At 37.8% G+C, this 16,418-nt stretch overlaps 2 protein-coding genes across 2 annotated transcripts in view; one reads left to right on the top strand and one right to left on the bottom strand.

The window, feature by feature from the left end:
• Positions 1-245: 245 nt before the first annotated feature.
• Positions 246-9,449, bottom strand: LOC306877787 (SH2 domain-containing adapter protein E-like). The gene is made up of 6 exons (XM_079429761.1): positions 8,403-9,449; positions 6,033-6,156; positions 3,479-3,697; positions 2,254-2,455; positions 1,650-1,769; positions 246-1,541 (listed from the first exon to the last, which is right to left on the bottom strand). The coding sequence occupies exons 1-6, from the start codon at positions 8,871-8,873 to the stop codon at positions 1,358-1,360; spliced, it is 1,320 nt and encodes a 439-aa protein (XP_079285887.1). The 5' UTR covers positions 8,874-9,449; the 3' UTR covers positions 246-1,357.
• Positions 9,450-10,999: 1,550 nt separating this feature from the next.
• The window catches only part of LOC306877658 (cingulin-like), a 33,965-nt gene continuing 28,546 nt past the window's right edge, over positions 11,000-16,418 (top strand). Inside the window, exon 1 of the mRNA XM_079429557.1 lies at positions 11,000-11,188. The gene's annotated coding sequence lies outside the window, so the exon portion shown is untranslated. The remainder of the gene's footprint in view (positions 11,189-16,418) is intronic.

Below are 16,418 nucleotides of genomic sequence, written 5' to 3'. Positions count from 1 at the left end.
CGGGGTCAGCCCCGCCTCCTCACTAAGATAAAAGTTTTTGTCTTTTCCTTGCTCAGAGTTGCTCTCAGATTAGTCCTGAATCACTCTTAAGCTAAGACTCCCAGTTAGAAATTTTTAAGTTAAAACAGGAGCTCTCTGAGAGGATTCTTAGAATATTTATGAATACAGGCCCTGTTGGGGTTCTGATATGTTACTTTTCTCATTAGGAACATGTATGTGTGAATGTGAAAAAGACTGAGAGATTTAACAAATTTAGCACTATCTGCTTTATTTCAGGCTTTACACAGTCTTACATTGTATAAAGGCAAAATCTTCAGCGAATATGCGTTTTTCCCATCACATTTCTCTCATATAGATTAAACAAGAATCAAGTTTAGCATCCTTTAAGATTCAAATGGAACCTGTTACCTTTAAACAAAAAGACATCCATTTAAACGTAACTTCCCATCACCCAGACAGTGACACCACATTCGGTACGCCATGAATCCAAGTATGACTGCACGGTCAGTAAATCTGTTTGACATCCCACTATTCCCAAACTTAAACCAATCAATAGAAAGTTTTATCAAGTACAGACAAGAACATTAGCCAATCAACGGCAATGACTCATTTATCTGATGAACGAGCCAGCTTCAATTTGCTGTATTAATCCGATCTAACGATCTAACCTCAGCTTTCCAAGAACTGCCAATGTGTGGTGAAGTGTTTTTTTTTTTTTTTTTTTTCTCAGAGGATAAAACAATATTAGAATTCAGCTATAATGCTAAACTAAATCTATACTACGGATCCTAAAATATCAACTTTGCAGATTCTGGCCACTTAAATGCATTGTTGAAGGGAGTAACATTTGTGTCTCTTCAGGGAAAATAACACAATGAAGGAGTGATACTGTTGCAGTTTACCGCTGCTGCCAGCAGGGGGTGTTTAGAAGCGAGTCACTCCTTCAGGCACAAAATTAGATGAGTAACATGACTGGGAATGAATTTATGAGGCAGCAGTCCCAGCGCACTCGAACAAGGGATGAGGAAATAACAAAACAAAAGTATGCAACAGATACGCATTACGTAAACTGTTGCATTTAAACTACAGTTTCTGTGAAATACATTTCCTCCTTTGGCCTTTCTAGTGTCGTGTGTGAGTAACCCTGTTTTCAAAGGGGCAAAAACACAAGTTCTACTTGTTCAATTATTCCTTTCCATGCGCACATCTACATACATACAATAAGACAAAGAGTTTTAAGCTGTGCTTTGCTGGCATGTGATTGGCAGACACCATGGTATTGTACATTCACATTTTTGCACCAGAAAACGCTGTGAATATGTATAAGTTCAGCAAGTGTTTGTGTGTGTGTGTGTGTTTAGTGTGTGTGTGGCACGGGGTGCTGCAGGGTCATGTGTTCTGCCCCGGTGAAAGGTAGGCGTTGGGTACAGTAGTGGTGCACCACTTCTGGGATGCTTGGGAACACACAGCTGCTCTTTTCCAGGGTGTAGCCGCACTCTTTAGTCTGCGCTACGATGATGTGCACACATCCTTGACTCGTCCTGTCGAGAGAGGGGAATAAGGATCTTATATCATCTATGTCAGCTTTTCAGGACTGCTAACTAATTTCTTGTTTTCTTGATTTCAGAGATACACAAGCATGCACTTACTTGAGGGCGATGGAGTATTTGCTGGTAGCTGATTCGCTGTCTCGCACCAGGAAGCTGGCCTCCCTACAGTGCTGCAGCTGAGCCTCCGCCTCCTGACGACTCACACTGCCATGATACCAGCTGAGGAGAGAGACAGAGAGGGGATAAAAGGGGAGGAGATTCTTATTCTACATGGTATGATTATGTAATATGATTATAGAAGGTATAAAATGTATAAGAAGAGAATTAGGAGGCATTGAGAAATATGTACAACTGTACAAATGGATACATTTGCCAAATAATGCATTTTAAAATGTTAAAGCAACATTTTCAAACTAAATGTCATTATTAAAATGACAATGTATGACTTTATTGTGAAGATTCACAAAGTGATGACATTTTTCCTGATATTGTTCCTGACATGTAAACTAAGGTTAAGTTGGCCTCTATTGTAAGTGCTAATATACACAGTAGCTAGGTGATCATGCTTTTTATGTCACAGCTGTTAATATACTGTGTATTTTAGCATACACATTCTCATTACACATTTATTTTCATCATATCATTCTTTGAGTTTCAGGTAATCCACATGAAATCGACACATTTTTAAGACACAAACACACACCTCTGTTTCTCCAAGGGCAGGGTGGGATCAACTATGGGTGTCTCACTGTCTGGGGTGGTGCTGGGAGATGAAGGGGAAGTCGGGGACAGGGGATTCAGTCGAAGAGTTTTAGGGGTCCAGCTCTTATGTCTCAGTGTCTGCTGTTTTACAGTAGGAGAACCGGATTCTTCCTTCGACATGCAGTCTATTCCATCAAACTGAGCTGTATATAGAAAGAAACATCCACCACCACAGGCTTTATTATGGCATCTGGCAATAATGACCCCCATCCTGCTATCCCAAATGTTTCGAACAACTGTTACATCATAAGCAGTGTTGGGAAGGTTACTTTGTAAATGTAATAGGTTACAGATTACAAGTTACCCTACTTAAAATGTAATAAGTAGTCTCAATTATCAAGCCATTTTGATTTTGGAGTGAATAACCAGTGCTCTCTTCCACCTTCAATACCACAACTGAGGTGAGACCCTTGAGCAAGGCACCAAACCTCCAACTGCTCCTCGGGCGCCGCAGCAATATGGCTGCCCACTGCTCCGGGTGTGTGTTCACAGTATGTGTCCACCTTGTGGAAAATGGGCATCCAATGTCCCCTTTGAAGCACAGCCACCACAAATTCAGACTTACTTTAAAATCATGCTGAGGTTAAATACAGATTTAAAATCATAACAAGAAATAATTTAATATCTGTAATATTGTTTTTGAAATCAAATCTTTGCATAGCTATGACAGGAAACACTGGATCTAACAATGCCTTAGAAAAAAGAGTTAATCTTAAAAAAAATAAAGCATATACATAAACCTATATAGGAAATATAAGAGTTATCGGATAAGCATGTTATAAACTTCTGAAACATTGGTGTTTCATATTTTAGAGCAGTCACCGCAATTTATGAAAGAAATCAATTAAATCTGTATGTGGGAGTGTGTGTGAACAAAAATCAGATCTAACCCCCTTTGTAATCCTTAACATTTTCATAAGTAACTGTAATTTAATTACACATTTTTTCTCAGTAACTGTAACTGATTACAGTTACTTTTATTTTGTAATTAAATTACGTAATTCCATTACATGTAGCTAGTTATTCCCCAACACTGATCATAAGTACCTAAATAACATGAACTGACTTCTGAATGACTGTTTAATAGTTTTCCTCATTATACTGTGTATAGTAGCGGCGAAGTTAAATAAAGAAGATTCTTCTAATATGAATGTGAGGGCTGTTACCTGACAGCGCTCTGACAATCTGCTCCTTCTTCCACTCCCAGGGCAGCTCATATTCTGCCGGTGGTCTGGGGTCAGACTCAGGTCGGGTCAAGGGGATTCCCTCCAGAACCTCCTCATATGGGACATCATAGATCTGAGGGGGTCCAGAGCCTTCACTTTCTCCTCCATTCAACACCACACACACTTTCAGCAAGTCCTTCGAGCCTCGTCGTCGAATCTCTGTGTAAAGGCACAAATTTACATGCGGGATCAGAACTCTTTCCAGAAGATTTCACAGGACAAGAACATTATTAGAAAGTTATTTGTGAAACATTGGCCAAGTAAACTAGTTATTCTTCGGCATTAATTACAGTGTGGTCACATTAGCAAAATCAATTTTTCAATTTTCAATAGTGTAGAGATGTATGAAGTAAAGATCACATAGAAGTTACTTTCAAAATAATCAGATTTCTGTTGATCAATACAAATTTGAATGACCAACTGTGAAATCTGTGTGGGGGAAATCTTTCAGCCTCGTGTGAAATTCCAGATCACATGGATTCCTATTGACTAGATTTTGTGAAAAATTTGCAGAACAACAGTAAATGTGACTGCAACTCATACTTAACCGTAATAATATAATACATACTGTTATGGACCTTGCATTTGAGCAGCCAACCACTGCCCACTTTTGTAAATTTATCATCAAATCAGGACTTAATTAATCGCTCTGTTTCACTGAAAGTGGAAAAGTATGGCCTTACTTGTTCCTAGAAATCACTACCTAATATGCATATCCAGATGCTTCATTTATAAGTAAATAGCCAATGTGCTAAAGATGCAGAATAAGCTGTCAACATTAATGAGTTCTCTCTCTCTTTCTCTCTCTCACCTTTTATTTAATCCAATGTGTTAAATATTGGAATAATTGTAAAAAAAAAAACGAATTAATGCGATTAGTAGTAATTGCAATATATGACACTGAAAAGTTGTTGGAGCTAATGGCATTAATGGCTAATGTCAGTCCCTTCATACACCAAGTGATTTTTCCCCTACATATATCCCAACAAATCACTGTATAACTGTTGAAAGAGCAGCTAGGTAGAAGTTTATTCTATGAAGCAACTTTTTTTGTTGCTCACCTTACAAGTGAGTGAAACCTGTTAGGAGTTTGGACTTTAGTTCTATATTTTTCTGGTTTATCTATCTGTTCCTGGGTTTCCTTATTTGGTTTTGTTCCTGCTCTGTTTAGTATTCATTTGATCATTAGCCTTGATTAGTTAATTTCCGTCACCTGTTCATCCCTCATCAGCTGCACTATTTAAGTCATCCTTTCTGTTCAGTTTGTGTCCGTGATTATATGTTACACCCTTCGTTGTTCTTCGAAAGTAAAGACTTATTATTTTATTCCTGCCTGACTTGTCTTGTTTTCCCTCTCTGGATTACAAACGTAACAAAATCACAGGAATTTATGATTAAGTCAAAGATGAATCTGTAGTATACCAACAAATACCAAGATAAATCATACAGTAAGTCTTTGTAATCATAAGCAACAGGCAGCAGAATAAAAAACAGAACTCAATATTTGAGAGAATTTTCAACAACAAAAAAGAGGATATCAAGGCTATTATGAGGCACTTACAGTAGTTATTGCTGATTTTTGTTAGGATATAGCAGCAATGTGAAGCTAAACATTTTATCATTTAAACGTTTACATCAACTTTTCAGTTAAAACGCAAGCTCATGATTTTCTGTAATTATTTGCATTTGTGTGTTGGCTAACTATTTGGATCTAAGTTTATATTTTATGTTAAGACTGAATATTTAACCTTTTAAATAATTTAGATACACATTAAAATATGAAAAAGGGAAAAACTAAACCTTAATACATGACACAGCATATAGAAACCGATCTTCTATATAGACTTTTTATGAAAAAAATAAACTTTTTCTGTGAAGAAAATAAAAAAAATAGCATTTTATATCATTCTCAATCATAATTGTATAACATTTTCAGTTTAGTGCATTTTACTTTCATCTCAAACTCCATGTACTCATGCACCTATTCATCCCTCAAGATTTAAAGTTCAACATCAACTTTATCGTTCTCCCTTCACTCACTGTTTCTTTGCTGTCACTTTGTGTGTGGCCTATTGTGTGAGAAAACAATGGTCATACCAGGGGAAAGTCAGACCGAGTCTGTGATTGGCTGGCTTAGCCGGCCACTTCCTGAGTTCTAGGAAGTGATTGGGGGGAGTGAGGAGTGTTGGGGGGGTCTTTCTCACATTGCCAGGCATACAGGGGGGACGGCAGAGGTCAACTTCCTGTCCATAGAATGGGGCAAAGGAAACACAGACAGGAAACAGGAAGCAGAAAGAGGAAACTGCACCCATTGTCCCAGCACAACACTGTCACCGTGAAAACCACCAAAGAGGGGAGAGAGAGGGAGCCGTGATTTTTCATACCATTCAAATCCCTGAAAATCTACTTGTTACGCCTACAAATACTGTGTATAAGAAATGTTTTAGATGAATAAATGCTTATAAGAAAGAGAAGTAAAGAAGAGGTGATGTACCTGTAATAATGAGCTGGGCATCATAAGGTTCCATGTAACCATCATTCTCTCCTTCTCTTTCAGCCTCTCTCTGTTCCCTCGTTTTCTCAGCATCAAATGGGTCAGCATAATCCTCCAGGATGATCTATTACGAGTCAGAAGAAAAGAATAGAAGAAGATATCTATGATTTGTGTTCATGTAAAGAAGATACACCATCAAAAGTAAAGAAATATTCAGAGTCTAGATTAAGTTCAGCTCAGTCAAAAGCATTTGTGGCATAATGTTGATTACAAAAAAATAAATAAATTGACTCATGCCTCCTTTCTTTAAAAAAACAAAAAAAACAATCAAGGTTACAGTGTGGTCCTTGCAATCTAAGTAAATCGGGCCGATTTCTGGAGGATTTAAATTCAGAAATGTGGAGCTTTAAATGTTTGTAAAAGCATTTATGTTCATTCTTCTGTTAAAACCTGTGCATTATTTGATCTGTAAATCTGTTATCTTAAATTTTATGGTGGTTTTAGGGTTTAGGCATTACATTGTCATGGTAGCGAACTTTAAAATTGGACATTACTACAAAGAGAAAGGTTAGTAAACAATGTTTCACACTAAAATAATATTAACATGCTTGAGACTATACTACTACTACTAAAACAGTGAGTATTGTAATATTATGGATCAGCCCTATTTCATTGTAAATGCCTCACAGTAACACTGATTTTTTAATTTTTTAAGAAAAGGAGGAAGAAGTTTAAATTAATATGTGCTAATCATTTTTTTTTTCTGTTTCAAACCTTTCTTTCAGTGTTGCCAAGTCTGCAGTTTTCATAAAGCATAATTGGGCAACTTTTATACTGTTGCCACTTTTTTTTTTTTTTTTTTGCTTTTTTGGTTGAAGCGAATCCCCTCGGAAAGCGATTTTAACAGTCAATTTCTCCCAATTGGTCTAGTACCAACTGGGCTGTTTTTTTTACACAGACCTAGCAACCCTGCTTTCTTTACATATCAATGTAACATTTTAAATTACATATCAAAGCTATTGATTGCGCTTAACTTTACTGGAACTTAAAATTGTCAGTAAATAATATGATACAAATGTTCACTAATGGAGGTACTTCAGAAATAGTGCAAACCCAGCTAAAAAAGGGCATTTAGTCAAAACCTGGAGTTAAATTACAACTTACTGGGTGGAATTCTTTGTTCCATCTCATAGATGAAGAATCAGTGCTTCTTTAGCTAAAGAGCTTACGCTTGTTCACCAGCCCATCTTTCCCCTTTCTTTCTCTGATTCTCCCTCTGGACGTAATTTTTTGTGTGTGTGTGACCTCATGAGATTCTGATTTCTGTGCTATTATGTTCAAAGTGTAGCTGGAGGGGATGTCCGTAAATGGGAGAGGATACAGTCTATGTATCAAGTGACATAATTCTTCAAACACTGCCTTCACCAGGGACTGGAAGAATGGGATGGAGCCATTGTATTATGTATGCATTGTATTCTTTGCGTATTTGTGAGCAAGGGTGTGTGTGTATGCGAGCACAAAAGTGTGTTTCCCACAAAGACAGAGTGAAGAGTGTGTGCATGACTAGGAAAAGAGACAGGAAGAGAGGCAAGGAAAGGGCTCTCATTGTGTTTGTTGCTTTTCTGCTCCACTGTGTCTGCTTATAATACAGCAGTTCAATGAAAAGAGCATATAGGGAGAAAAAGAGAGATGCAGGGAGGGAGGAAAGAAAGATACGAAAGAGAGAAGAGGGGGCTGAGGGAGGGGAGAAGAAGATGTTGCTTAAACAAAGAACTGGAAGAGAGATATTGATCTCAATTTTCAAAACAAAGACGTTTGTTTGGTTCTCACAGTCAACAGGGTGACTGGGAAAATTGGAGTATATCATGTACTAAAAAGAACATCCTCTCTGAGGCCTACTTTATCACTCAGATCAGAGCTATTCTTCCTTTATCCCTGCTAATAACCCATATCACCAGCCTAAGATGCTGGTCCCAGTTGGTTTGAGCTGGTCTTATTTCAGTTCATCAGCAAGTACCAAAACTAGCAAAAGAACAGTGGTGCCATACAACAACAATTTTTGGTTTCCCAAAGAACTTTTCAGTGAAAAGATCTTTAAAAATCTTTTTTTTCTCCATAAGTGTGAAGAACATTTTAAAAAGTCTAAACTGTTTACTATTATGAAGAACATTTTGTGAAATTGAAAGGTTCCATGGATGTTCAAGGTTCTTCGTGGAACCATAAATGCCAATAAAGAACTGGTATTTTTTGCAGGAGGTTTGCTTTTTGTCCAGAGATGACTTTAAACATTTTCTTGAAAAAAAGTACATGATATAATTATGATTAGTTTTCATTGCTTGTTTAGTGGTGTTGCATCATTCTCAAACTTACCGTTTCTGTTCTGATAGGTGACTTGGCCCTCTCGCTGTCTGGAGAGGATCCTCCTGCACTGGATTTTGGATCATTAACCTTGATCATTCTGCTCATGTACGCGTCAGCAAGACTGGTGGTCCGCAAGGTGCGATGGTCTTCAAACCCCTCCATTTTGGTGTTCTTCTTACTTTTCCCAGGGATCAGAATTTCCCATATCTTCCCGTCTTTTATCGAGCCGGTGCTGGAGTGGTTCCGTCCCAGCTCGATGGCCGAATTTTTACGATTTCTCCCGTGGAGAAGCGAACCCACACCACCACCACCACTGCTACCGTTTTCCGCTCCAGAATTTTTACGCAGACTCCCCTTCGAACCGGTACCGACAGGCAGAACCGGTTTGGGACGGGACTGAGTTCCCGATTCCGAAGCAGAACGGATCCGGTCGGATCCAGTCTTCAAGCTAGTTGGGAAATCTTTAAACCACTTCGCCATGGTGAACACGCACAGGTGTCAGCGCTACTCTCCATACACACGCGTAACTCCTTTAGGAATAATCGGGTTTAAAATATCACTCACTGTGGCCCCTATAATTGATTTGTGACTAATTAACAACACTTTAACGCGCAGTTCAGGGGACTCAAGGTTGTTTTAATATTTTTAAAAACAAGGTTTTTATTTATTTATTTAGGCTAATTTAAAAAAAAATTAAATCTGTCAAATTGATTTAGGGAAAGTTTCCGAATATTAAAATTCCTTTTATGTAGGCTAATCTTGTTTACAGAATTTATCCCATTCGTATTTATTTTCAGGAAACTCTTGCACAACTATACTACGATTCTTCACATTGGAATATAATGTCTAGTTTTTGTTTGCTCCCAATTATTCCCGCAAGATAAAGAGGAGTCTCTGAAGGGCATAAACACGGAAAAATTTAAAGTTTTTCTTAGCTCTCGCTGAAGATCCCATTCCCGGTATATCCACTCCAAGCGACAGTCTAAATGAAGAAGCGAAGGGGATGTAGATGTACGTGCGTTTGTGCTGCAGCTGTGGGTGGGGGTGGTTTCTGTGACTCTGCAGGCAGCTACTGTTCCCCTAAATAGGAACTTTTCATTTGCTGGGCGGTACCCACCTGTAGATGCAAACCTATTTAATACTCTGGTGCTCAGAAATTACATATTCAGTTTTTTATCAAATGTTTCCATTTACTTGACACACTCTTTACTCCAGTGAGTAGGCTACTTTACTCCACTGAAGGTCAATTTTCTGGTAAAGGCAAATAAATTAATAAATAAATCAATCAATAAACTATTTGACATTTCCATCGTTGTACTCCAGGGGGTAATCTAATCCAGTAAAGGTCCATTTCTAGTTAAGCAAGTAAATAAATAAATAAATAAATATACAACTATAATTAAAAACTATTTGACATCTCCACCGTTGTTGGCCACGAAATAAAGATCATTGAACACATGTTGCCCAATAGCAGGGCATGTGGTCACATGGAGTAAGTTGTCATATTGAAATCTCTATTGACTTTTTATCTTAATTTAAACAGTTATTGTGAAATATGTAAAAAAAAATAATTATGAAAAAGCAACAAAAAGAAGTAAAATGTAACAAATATTTAAATATGATCTTGTTTTTAATTGCGAGACCACTACCACAGAGGGGCAGCAGTTTACACCGGGTAACTGGCCCAAGTTAGGCCCACTTGTAAGGGCAGACACGTGGGCAATTTAAAGTGATTTATACTGCCTCCATCTAGTGGCTGATTAAAAAATAATAATAATAAAATCATTAGGCTATTCATTGATAACGTAAACATTTATTATTTAATTAAGCTTTAATTTAATTAATGAGACACATCCACTTGTCTGCTTGAAAACTAGATATTTTTGCATTACAAAGTTTTAAAATTGATCTAATTGGCACCGACTTGTCTTTATCTACTTACTGTATATGGTTATACACACATTTCTATTTTTACACTGTTCTGATAAATGCACTCAAAATACTGGAAGTTGAATAGATGATACTCTGCCCACTCGTATAGGCTACTGGCGGTAATTACCACAGTGAAGAGAGTAACAGTATTTTCAAGTGTTTATGAACACTGTCAGTCATGTCAGTTAATCGTGGAACGTCTTGTAAAATTTATTGAAAAGCATCTGAACCAGTTTTTCCAGTTATTGAAAACGATCAAAGGAAAATGAAATCCAGATGACACTGAACTACAAGACAGTAGACGTACACACGGGACATTTACACTCATCGGCGGACCAACTAAACTAGTATTACCAGTTGCACTCGGATTCGGCACTGTTTTTGATTGTAGGCTACATTGCAGTGCTTGATTGTACTTTGTATGATGCGAATTTCTCCATTCTCATTTTAATGCATTTTATTTACAAAACCAGATATTTTTTATGGTACATCCAAACTTTCCTGTCGTTAAATCAAATTTACATTCCACTGCTCCACAGACAAACTAGTTCCAGACTTAATTGTGATTGACACACACACTCTCCAATAACCGGAACAGAAATGCTTTCACGCGTTCCACCCACGACGCCACTATCAACCAATGAGATTATCCTCACGCGTAAAGTAGGCGGAGCATATGGTATCGGTCTGAAAGGTAACAGGTTGTCTTCAGCAAATGTTTTCCCTTGGGATTATTAGTTAGAGCTGTCACATTTAAAGAGACCTTCTTTACTGTTACACTTTTAGTTCTCATGAAAGAGAACCACAGGAGGAAACAGAGGAACATTTAGCAGAGTGAATTATAAACTTTGCCTTAACAGCAGGTACGTTCAATGTTATTTTTGTCTCGCTAAACCTGTTAGCCTGTGACTAGAAACTGATTCTAAGTTGTTTGTCGAGCAGATGCTCAAACTCATTCTCGAGCTCAACTTTCTTCCACTTGGAGTGACACTTGTTTCGCTCGCATACTGTGAGGTTTAGTTGTTTTTTTCTTTTTCTTAAGTGGTCTTCTCTGAAGATGGATTAAAGTCTGGCCACAGGATTATTGTCTAGCCCGCGTAATGACAAAATGTTCCATTAGTTTTCGCTGAAAATGTGCGCTTCGCCCCGAGAGACTTCCTAACCCTTTGAGTTTCGCACATAGCGCAGGTGCATCGCCAGGTGAACACCTGCGCTTCTCTCTTTGGGAACAAACTCGAGAGAGAAAGGCGTGGCAAACAACCCCGCTTTAACAGTGTTGTGATTGTTTACCTCCTCACCACAGCCTCGAAAGTCCGCTAAACATTTAAAGTCTTGTTTGAATAGCTCAGTTTTCATTCAAATGAAGAACGAGTTTGTGTCAAACATGCCGTGAGCGGTCAGGTAGGCTGTCTGTCTGTGTGCTGTTTAAAGGGGCTATTAAACAACAACCAACTTTTAAGTAAATTAAAGTGTTGATGTTGGTTATATTTGATACATAGCTCGTTTGGTAGCTCCGTGGTCATGTTATCCAGACGTCAAGACCTTTAGAGATTTGAAACCAGTGAAGAATTGAATTGGCCTGGGTTGAACAGTGCCACTCAAACTCTTAAAGTATTAACGTTACTCATTCTCAATCATTTAAATAGTTTCTTCACGACCTGTTTTTGTTTTATGTACCCCCACACAGCTCCATTGCTAAGGCTCAATATAGAAATGTGTTTTTTTGTTGGATATAATTCGGTATAATCATTGATATTATTAAAGTGGCCATTATTACAGTGATTTACTCTTAAAGTTAAGATGAAATGAATATTCATTCTATTTTTCTAAGTGTAAGTTATTTATCTTATGGACCCTTTTCACAGACTGACAAGTTTTCACTATTATTAGCTTTGGAAAATCTAGCGAAGGAAACTAACATAAAACACACAATGCAAATTAGTTAACGCAGCTGCATGAGTGCTTCTCATACAATAGCTGAGGGCAAATCTGACATCTTTCTCATATTTGACCAACGTAATACATTTCTGAGATTTTTTTTTCCTCTTTTTGAAAGTAATAGTAATGCTTAAGTGGATTTTTTTTTTCTTCTGCTATTGGAGCAAATGGGAATGCAAAAAAGAAAAGAAAAAAAGTTTGTTATAATTTGTTCACCACTCTTAAAGTTTACCCAACTATGATAACTTCCTCTTCTGAAAACCTTGAAAATGTAAGAAGTGTCTATTTTGAAGAGTATTTTCATCTTTTTCTTTTTTTGTTGTTATATTTTTGGTGAATTTGATCTGTAAAATTGTGTGTGAAATGACTCTAGTGACAGGTACTGGACTTCTCCAATCATTGTAATGATTTTAAACCCCACCCTTACTAACAAAATTGACTGCCAGCTCGAATTCAGATCTGCCTCCATCCAATCAGCTAATGAATTGAACCAAGCCCCTGCCCTACTTTTTTTTTTCTTTTTCAATATTCCGTTTCACTCGGATGCACGTCACATACAGATGAAAAGATCTGTCACTACTTTCATTGCCATTTCATTGCAACCAAAAACAGTTCTGTGGGTGAAAAATTTAGTAAGTAGCTTTTCCCTAATGATTCACATGAGCTTTTGATTTTAAAAACACTTGTTAGAATTATGGAGTATTTATATTTTTTTTATTTTTACTCCTATGTTTAATCAAATCTTGGTGAAATGATAGATATCTCTTTCTAGTAATGTATGCTGGACTCCAGTCATTTAATTAGCTTAAAGCCTATATTTTAAATGAAAAAATGATCAGTTCCGTGGGTGAAAATCATACTCCCCAAGTATCTTCCCCCTAATGATACTCATGAGCTTTTGATTTTCATATGTTGTAATGATTCTGGCTGCAAATATGGAGTAATTTCCCAGAGAAATGCCTAATAGTACATTTATTAATATAAAATCCAATAAAGTAGTAATTTATGTTTTGTAGATTTTAAGCAAAATCTTTCCAACTACCCCCTTGAACCCACTAAAGTATACTCAGCGGTGCACATATCCTGGTTGGGAATTTTTGGAATTAATTTAAAGCTTACTTTTCATTTGAATCGTTGTTTCCACATATTAGACCATAAAGCCAAAACGTATTGTTCTTGCATCTCTCATAACACACTGGCATCTTGATTATTGACCTATGACTTTGTGCTGAGCCATAGACAAACATAACTTATTGCATGTATATGAGATGTTAATCCTCTAGTGTGATTCACAGCTGAGAGACATATCTTGCTTCAGTTTTTCATGAACCCATCTCATGCAGGCATTGGCTAGATAAGGTTTCTTCGTATATAGTGTGGGTTTCTGGTAGTACGATGTGTGTTTGGCAACAGTGAAGCCTGTTTTAGTCATGCCGGTGAGATCCATTAAACACACAGAAGGGGAAATTCTTGTTTGTCTATGACTGAAACAAGAAGAGCGACTGAAGTTCAGGAAGGGAGGGGGCAAGAAAGGAAAGAAGAGATTGAGAGGGAGTTTGGCAGGAGACAAAGAATGTAAAGGGCAGTCAAGCACTAATGGAGGGATACCAAGACGTGAAGAAAGCTTACGATAGGCTACATTTTCTCAGATGCTTTCTCACAGCAACTTGAGTGCTTAATTTGTAGAGTAATCTAGATGAACTCTATATCTCACCTCTGTCAGGTAAATCACCCCAGAGCGAATATCAGTGGTTGGTTTATCCTTCTCAAATTAATGGAAACTAACAGAGATTCTGGGTGTTTCCCATCAGACTGCTTGTCATACTTGTAATATACACCACCGGTTGATTTCAAAAGTGTTATTGAAGAATGCTGAGAGGTTGTTGTTGAAAACCTAAACGACCTCCTGTGTTAAGTGAATTCTGACCTGAAAAAAAGGTGACTGAAGTCATATTTTATATTGATATGAAGTCTGATGCAGTGCATATCTGAGCAAAATTAAACATGCTCTGATGCACTGATTGTAGTCGCATTGATTTGGTTTGTAATAGTCAGTGGAGACAATACAAACTACACTGACTGCACAGACGTTTCCCGAATCCTACTGCCTCAGTTCCCTGCTAATTCTATTAGACGTTCCACATCTGAGAGCTCGGCAGTCCCGATTCAATTTAAGATCGGAGAATTCAATTTGATGGGTGAACAAGAGGTTGCAGACTCTGAGCTGTGGACAGGTGTTCCTGGAGGATCTGGTATGAGGGTGTTTCTGTTTTTTTTTTTTTAGAAACGTAGTTCATCAAGACCTGCTAATTGGACTGTTTGTTGTTGCATCATCTCCCCGAGCAGGTGAAATGAGACATGGAAAGTACAGTATGTGTCTGTCCTAATGTGTAAGCGTATAATATTCAGTTATTTTGACATGTTTCTATGAATGGGCTAAATCTTGGCTGTGAATGTGTACAAGCAAATGTCACTCAGCGGCCATCTTTGAAACGCCTCTTGGGCATCCAAGTGCAGCTCCTATCACTTTGAATAGGGAAACATCAAATTCTCCAAAACTCTTCACTAAGCTTACGATTAAATTTCATATTTGAAATCACCAAAGAAATCTGACAACAACTGTGTCATAAATGTTGTTTCTTTTGCTCAAATAGCGTTATAAAAAGCTTATTTCTCAGGCTATAAGCCAGTGCGCATGCGCAGTCCTTAGCGCGCCTCTCAAAGGAGATGGTCCTCACTGCAGAACACAAGATTCAGGGGGCGTAGTTGGATTTAGATCCAACTCCTCCCACCTTACATATATCTGAACCTACCCGTCTCCACCCCCTGATCCCTAAACCCACCCATCCCCACCCCTAAACCTACCAATCTCCACCCCCTAGATGTGGATCCAACCCCGCCCCCTGGATCTTTGTTCTGCAGTGAGGGACTACTGTCTCAAAGCGTTGACTTTTTCTATAGCAACCGGGAGCTGTAGTGATGCACTAACTTTACCGATTAGCAATTGGCTCTTTCATTCAGAAGGCGGGGTTTCCTGCGATTTTTAGCATCTACAACTATGGGTGACATAGTTCTGTTTATTATCCCTTTACCTTTCTGTCTATCTTCACTTCTGTCCATCAGAGTGAAAGTAGGACACAAGTACTGTACGGCTTCTTTTTTTTTTTTTTTAATACAGAATCTGCTAATCTCCTATGAGGTAATTCAGTGGTGCAGATATGCTGTATATTAGCCTATGAATGGATAAAGAAAATAAAGGATTGTGGGGTAAATGTTCTTATTCGCTTATTTATGAATTTATTATAATAATTAAAATAGTTTGGCTACAGCACATGAGAATGCAACTGCTTGTCCATTTTTAAAAACAGAAGTAATATTATACTTTCAAATGTGTTTGCTGCCATTGTTCAACGTTTTCAACTGATTTCCTAATGTATGAAAACTGAACAGGGCTTTGGAAGCTGAAAGTTTTTGCAACTGTACACAATCCATGAATGTATAATGAGACCAGCATTGTTTAGTTTATGATTGGTTCTCAGTTGCTAAACAACTCACTGTGACCTTCTTGCACACCATTGTTTCACATTGTATACCTTTTGTCTTTTCAGAAGTTTTTCTTTGGAGTTGCAGGGTTAAATAAAGAGTTAACCCTCAAATTTACTAGGATATAGGAGAGAATTGATAGAATGAGATGGGATAGGTTCAGTGAGGATAATTCAAGTCCGCCAAGTTAAAAGTGGAAGGTCAAATTTAGTGTTAAAAGCATTTAAGATGGGCAGAAGTAATCATGAAATCATCATAAGAGAAAATTATATAGCAGATACAATTAACAGTGCTTTATTTTGAAGAGAGAAAAAGCAATGGGTTGATTCATATTGTTTTGCCCTTAAAGCACAAATACTTGCTCCTACAGTGGTTGAAATCAAGTGTGTTTGTTCAGAATAAGTAAACCCCTGCAAACCACAGGCTATTGCCAATGACGAGAACAGTGACATCTCTGATTTAGATCAGTGTATGTGAGCAGGAGAGAGCGAGTGTGATAGAGAAGCCAGTGTTCTCAGCATAGCTGCCCTTGTTTTCTGCCCCACTTCACTGTAATAATGGGATGAGGGTCCTCCGTCCCACTCACAGGCTCCCTCCATTCAGCCTATCAGA

This window comes from Barbus barbus, assembly GCF_936440315.1.
Source record: "Barbus barbus genome assembly, chromosome: 12".
Taxonomy (NCBI): domain Eukaryota; kingdom Metazoa; phylum Chordata; class Actinopteri; order Cypriniformes; family Cyprinidae; genus Barbus; species Barbus barbus.
This window is presented reverse-complemented; position numbering and strand designations above follow the sequence as displayed.

Bases quoted from the DNA above. Each gene is read 5' to 3' on its own strand.
- LOC306877787 (XM_079429761.1), bottom strand. From the start codon at position 8,873: ATGGCGAAGTGGTTTAAAGATTTCCCAACTAGCTTGAAGACTGGATCC. The intron at 6,157-8,402 runs GTAAGTTTGAGA...GACTCGTAATAG, and splicing joins CACCTATCAGAACAGAAACG to ATCATCCTGGAGGATTATGC. The intron at 1,542-1,649 runs GTAAGTGCATGC...CTCTCTCGACAG, and splicing joins AAATACTCCATCGCCCTCAA to GACGAGTCAAGGATGTGTGC.